This window comes from Olea europaea, chromosome 7 (genome assembly GCF_002742605.1).
Source record: "Olea europaea var. sylvestris chromosome 7, O_europaea_v1, whole genome shotgun sequence".
In the NCBI taxonomy this organism is placed as follows: Eukaryota; Viridiplantae; Streptophyta; class Magnoliopsida; order Lamiales; family Oleaceae; genus Olea; species Olea europaea.
The window spans coordinates 24,860,204-24,867,010 of NC_036243.1; the positions used below are offsets into that span (position 1 = coordinate 24,860,204).

Consider the following 6,807-nt stretch of genomic DNA (forward strand, 5'->3'; position numbering starts at 1 on the left):
TATAAAACTGTAAAACAGCAATACCTGGGCAGCTATTAAACGTGCAACTGTTTTCTTGCTCGACTCTTGAAGTTCACCAGCGATTAGAATTTCGTCCAGTATATAATAAGCCTGTCAATCAGAAACAATTCAAATTGAAAAACAAAGAACATCCAGTGGGCACACATCGAATATGGAGGCTACAGTTGGTATAAAAATGCCTGTTTCAGATTTAAAACTGTGTTCTTGGCTCACTTAGCCACCCATGAATTTCAGAGCAACTTGCAAGTAGTTGAAACTGAAACAATGATACAATTGCTTGTAGAAAGAAAAACGAGTGGCGAACAAAATAATATATTATCAAATTCTATCAAGAAGAGATTGCAGGTTTCGTTTGATCACTAGACATACTCCAACCAAAATAGTATAGTTTCTTTTCCAAGTGACAATGTAAAATTTGCACACATGGAAATGCTCAAGTGTCAAAGGAAGGAAAATACCCAATAGATATAATTTGAAATTCCTAAAAGGCTCACCAAGAAAACAAAATTTCTGCCATATTAAGCCACAGAAAAGATAAGCAGCATCACGTATTATCACTCCTTGACGCATCATACTGGTCTTCAAGTTGTCCATCTCGAAGGGAAAAAAAATCTTACTCTAGACAAGTGGTAATTATATAGCATAACCCCAAGCAAAACACTGCAGCACTTTTACAAAAGAACAATGGATCTCTTGCTAGAGGTGTTCTAAAGACATCAAAAGCCACTTTGTGGCCGAGGCTCATAAGATTGCCTCGGACATTTGAAGAAGAAAAATGTCCTATGAGGTGCACATTTTATAATTTGGAGCTTTGATACTCGACTCTTTGAAATGGTCGGAATATCCGTGTCTGATATGACACGACATGGGAATGGGTATGGGTATGGGTATGGGATATGTGTCGGATCCTCCAAATTTCAACCGGACACTTCATTATTTTTGCTTCTTTATTTTTCTTTCCCTTTTCTTCTTTTTATTCCTTCTTTCCCTCTTTGTATCGATGGTTTAGAATTTTGACTGTATAAAATGAAAATGGATTTCATATAATGTTAATTGGTGCTCCACTGAGTCCAAATTACAATAAAGTCCCTCATTTTCTATTTTATATAATATTTAGTAATTAACTTCCCATAATTGAAATTTGAAATCTAAACTCCAAAATTTGAAATCTAAACTCCAATACTCATTTCCATCTTGTGAACAACTGATTTTAGTCTATTCAAAATGATATCTTGAACTAGTAAAAGAATTGAAACTTGAAAGACGTACCCATGTCCGAAATTTGAACTCTTTTTAACTATATCCTCGTATCCTATATTTTAGAAAATAAATATCCGACACTTGGATTTGAGCAGCATAGATTTGGAGCATTTCAAAGAGTTGATAAACACCTCTTATGCCCATAACATTGAGACATAGGTCCCACAGGAGTTGATACTTCAAGGGCGTTTGAATTATTACAGATAATAAAACTAATGTTTCATGGCCCAAGTCAATTAAAATCACAGAAGAACAACCAACTCTAATTTCCTATCACCGACAAAGAGTGACAGCATTAGTACCTTCAATGGTACTCAGTATGATTATCCATGATTAACAAGTAAATCCATTAATTTCAAGGAAATTCAAACTCTTCTTATCAAACAGATAAATAGCATACTAACATTTGCCTATGTTCCCACTTCCAAACTCTTTATGTAAACAAATGTGGCTAACAAGAGGAATTATATCAAAATATAGAATACCTATTCAGTTAAGGGGAAAAAAAAAAAAGCATAGACTCAGACGATGAAAGATTTGAGAGAGTGAATCATCTATTTTTATTTAGCGAACAAGTTAAACTACTATTTGATGTCAACTTTGTTACAACATGCTTGTTGTAGGAATTGGTTTAAGTGATTTATAATGAGAAGTTAGAACTGTTTTCATGGACAGCATTGCGTATCCTTATTAAGATTTTCTTTCCACTGAGAATTTCCGGGTTAAAAAATAGGAAAAAAATTTGTGTTTACGGGAAAAATATTTTATCTTAAGAACGTATGGTTGAGAATGAGTACAAGAAAAAAAGAGTTTTGAAATAATGGTTGTCAAACAGGGGATAAAAATGAAAGTTCGTGGAAGCACACACTCCACCACAAGAAGAGGTACTGCTTACCTCTTTGCTTTTAAAACACTGCTTGTCGGAAGGGATTTAATATGGGTAGGAAGATTACATTTACTCTTTAATTATGTTCTTGTAATCTTAACTACGACTATATATGTCTAGAAAATGTAACAAATAGTCATCATACAACTTGCAGATATTGTAATATATTATACAACTGCACAAGTACATCTGCAAACTATCAATAGTTAGTCTCCTAATTATCGTAAATCTGTGGTCACTGCTTATCCCAAAATGTTTCAGTTATTGCTGAGCAGTTTATGCCAGATAAGCTCCACTAAGTGACACTAACATAAGGCCAACTATATATCTAATGTTAGAATAAACTAAGGCCATGTTTGATTGGAACAACTTCCATGGAAAATGGAATTCGAATTCCACTTTCCACCAATTTTGTGTGTTTGATAGCAAAACTTTCCCATGGAATTCGTTTTCCATCTTTTCCCCATACACTTGCATTTTTCATGATTTGGTGTAAATCAATTCTCACCAAAGCGGCGAGAACTGGTTTTCCACATTTTTTTTTAATTTTATTTTTGGCAATGAGAACAAATTTTAGGAACAATTATAAAAGAGAATATCCCTTAAATTGACTATTTTTATGTAAAACAAAACCAAACGAACACCAAAATATAGATGATCTTCCTTTTTTTTTTTTTTTTGGTGGCAATGGAAATTTTTTTTAGGAATAATTGTAGAAGTGGATATCTCTTAAATTAACAATTTTCATGAAAAACAAAACCAAACGAACACCAAAACATACTTTTATTTCAACACTTTTCACGTGAACAATTATATCAATCAAACACTATTAATTGACAATTTCCACTAAAATAATTTTTAGACAATTCAATTCCCTGGAATTCATTTTCTTTCCACCAAAATTCCATCTTTGCAATCAAACGGATCCTAAGTGATATGCCATCAATTTTTCCAACAAGAATAAATTAATTCTTTTATGATGAGAATATAAGTTTTAAATTTTTAAAGATAAATATTGAACAGAAATCATATTTTCACTAAAATACACAACCTAATAAAGAATTTATCTTGCCTCAAGATGCATCTCCCCCATCAGCTTTATTGATTAACAGAATGGAACTATGGAAGCAAAAGACAAGTTAAACTATTTAAACATTATGCACAGCATTATAAAATGATAAAGATGAAAATGATGTTCATTACCTATGGCAAGCAAAAGATACCATAAGGACATATGCAAAGAGATGCACATGCACACAACCTAGCACATAGAGATGGCAAGCAAATTATTTGACATTTGTACAATGAAGTGGATTTCGCACGTCTTATTAAAGATGCCACTGCTATCTTAGCTCAGAGATAGCACTAAATCATTGTAAGAAAAAAAAATGTTGTCTAAGGCTTATGCAATAAGGGGCACCTCAAGTGAGGCTTGCATTAATTGCCCTGAAGCTTATGCCTTGAGTGCCTCTATTAACTCTTATGCCTTAGGTTAGCTAAGGTGTGTGCTTGTTTGTCTTGCCTTTTCTAGGCTTTTTATAAGAAATCCGACCTTGCAAGCTGCAAGTTCATATCGTTGAACAAAGAATCTAGGTACTGGAAATTTTTAACACAGAGGGATAATGAGAGTCAACAATGCAAATCAATCATTCCATGAGGCAAGTATGCAAATACACAAACACTCAGAAATAAACCAGCCCATAAAATTCCATCAACTTTCCTTTCTTTGCAATCTCTATAATTTTACGCCTCGAATGTATGAACACAAGTTTTTTGTAAATAGTAATCAGGCAACAGTCTATTAAGACTCTTCAAAATATAAAAATCAACCCAGGATAAAGAGTTGTACCTTATGGAAATTAAAGATCAAATCCAGCTCACACACCTAATGGACAAAGAAGAACATTCAGTTTAGAATATGAACATGATTTAAACCTATCCCTACGCTAATGATGCTTCACAGTGTTTCAGTACTCACACTTCCAAAGTAGCGGTCTAGTATTTCAACAAAGTGGTGGATAATCTCGAGGACCTCCAATTCATTGTCATCTTGATCAATACACATGCAGAAATAAAGGCTGGCATATCTGCATTAGTACAGAAAAAGCAAAGAATGATTACTTGTGTACGCCATTATCAAGAGGGAATCAGGAAAACAAATTATATGCTGTTGAAAAATCATGGTAACAGAAATGAACTTGGAACTAAATACAGATGACACAACACCTTTTATAGACAACTTTATATCCCCTCCACTCCACAAAATTACACAGTTTAGGGCCACGACTGAGAATCATACCACTATGCTCCCGAATAACCTTTAGAAAGTACAAGAGAATATGCAGTGTTGTTAGAGTCCTTGAAAAATGTAAATCAATTAAGAAAATTTATTTTCTAAAAAAAAATAGTATAGCGCAAAGTCAAGCCTGTTGCATCATTTTAGATCTACTGTGAAAGGAATGATCTACTACAAATACAATATCATTTCAAATTTCACAAGAATAAGGTGAATACCTTGGTTCTTTCCTTTTGAGAATAAGGTGAATACCATTTTGTTAGCCTCACTTTTCCCTGCCGGCTAATAAGGAGAACAAAGTGGATCTGAAATAAGACAAGAAGCTAAGTCACTCTTCAACTGTAATAAAAAGGGAATGGAAACTGAAAATTTTGCTTCTGATTACAAATGAGATACTAAATTATTTTATCAAGTGCAGGATGCATTTTGAGTACTTCTAGTAGTGTTAATCTAGGTTTCATCTACAGGGAATAATTGAATAGAATAGCTATAATATCAGGATTTCTTAGATGTAATGGAAATGATGTACTAATCAAAAGCAAACATAATAAACAAAAACATCATGTAGGTATACTTTAGATGCATTCTTTCACTAGCATCAACATGACAGTACCCGGCAGAACCTCCTTACTACATTAACCAATTATTGGAAGGAAGCTTTCTGATTATCCCAAGGCCCTTTTATTTTTTTATTTTTTCCTTTTTCATCTATTGGTTCAGAGTGCTTAAAGTTCTATTGGGGTATTCTGTGACTGGAGTATAAAATCACAATTCGACTCCAAGTTGATCTTATCTTAATCTCCATAATCGACGTTGATCTTATCTTGATCTCCATAATGCCAGAAAATCTTGCACTTAGAATTCTTTAAAAACTATCTAGAAAAATGTTCAACCTACTCTTATTTCTTATTGAATGAACAAAGCATATGTAGATCCAGAAAGGATCTCAAGGATGCTAATCCGACATAATCACAAGCTTATAGATCCAAAGTTTGAAACGAGATTGATGTTAAACAAAATTAAGAAATCTTCCCCGAAATCCGGAATCAATTACATAGTTTCAAACGAGAAAATACTACAGAAATCAGCAATCAGAAGAATAGATTGAAAGCGAAGAACTCTAAAAAAATTGTTACCATGTCGTCAGCCGATCCAGATTCACCAGTGCACTATAACAATTGAAACAAAAAATCAGCTTTTCGTTCCTTCTCCTTTTGTACCAGTACGTTAACGTTTCAAGTTTCAACCTCTCTTAGGAGAAAAAACGAATGTACTGTATAAGTAGAAATAGAATTATTTATTTTTTCTTCCGTCTCCATTAATATTTAGGGTGTGTTTTGATCCACTTTATTTTTTGAGAATGTATATTGAAATAGTAGATTGATAAAAGAAAATGTGGTTAGACAGATGTAAAAGTTTTTGACTTGGGGTTTAATATTAGTTTAATGAAAAATATATAGTTGAACGAAAATAGAGAAAAATATATTATAAGAAAAATAAGAATCATACACTCATAGAATGCGTTTAATTGTAAGCATTGAATTTGAAAGGAAAAAATAAATAAATTTTAGATAATTCACTTGCCTAGAAGTTATTTGCATGAAAATTATCAATTAAATGTGTTTGATTGATTTAATTTTCAACCTATAAAAGATTATACTTATTCGATTTTTATTTGTGGGTAGATGTAGGGATGTTAAATGGGCCTAGCGGCTAGTCGACTAGGCCACTCGGCTCGGGCACGTAAAAAAAATGTAAATTTATATATATTAAAAAAAGAAAGTAAAAAATGTGCAAATTTACCATAAAAAAAAGAATTAAAAAAATCACGAGCTCGCGAGCGGCTAGCGGGCTCGGCTCTACCCACGAGGTCGTGGTCTCACAAGCTCGATCGTCTTTCACGAGCCACGAGCCCGAGCCGAGCTCGTGGGTAAAAGAGTCGAGCCGGCTCGGCTAGACCCATTGCCATCACTAGGTAGATGAGAGAGAAAAATAGATAGTGAATTTCTAAAAATAAAATCCTACTCCCATAAAGAAAATATTTTTCTTGATTTTGAGGAGGAAAATATTTTCATGGAAAAATATGTCAGTCAAACAGCACAAAAGCAGAAATTTAAGTGGAAAAACACATTTTTCATGAAAAATATTGACAATCAAATGCACGTTAGTGTCTGTCTGAATCCCATTATAATTTAGGAATGTATTTTAGAATAATAAATTGATGAAAAATGTATTATTAAAAATAAGAAAAATTTTTGAATTTGTATAATTAAAAAGATGAAAAAAATATATTTTAAAAATAACAAAAATCCAACAAGAAGTTAGGGTCTGTTCAGTAGTGATT

General features: G+C 32.8%; 1 protein-coding gene across 1 annotated transcript in view; it reads right to left on the reverse strand.

The window, feature by feature from the left end:
* Positions 1–5,749, reverse strand: part of LOC111398103 (AP-1 complex subunit sigma-2-like) — an 8,170-nt gene extending 2,421 nt beyond the window's left edge. Inside the window, exons 1-6 of the mRNA XM_023025057.1 lie at positions 5,600–5,749; positions 4,682–4,768; positions 4,394–4,485; positions 4,146–4,254; positions 4,017–4,052; positions 17–111 (exon numbers count right to left, since the gene is read on the reverse strand). Of these exons, the coding sequence (XP_022880825.1) occupies positions 17–111; positions 4,017–4,052; positions 4,146–4,254; positions 4,394–4,485; positions 4,682–4,768; positions 5,600–5,602 (422 nt within the window). The 5' untranslated portion in view covers positions 5,603–5,749. The remainder of the gene's footprint in view (positions 1–16; positions 112–4,016; positions 4,053–4,145; positions 4,255–4,393; positions 4,486–4,681; positions 4,769–5,599) is intronic.
* Positions 5,750–6,807: the final 1,058 nt, after the last annotated feature.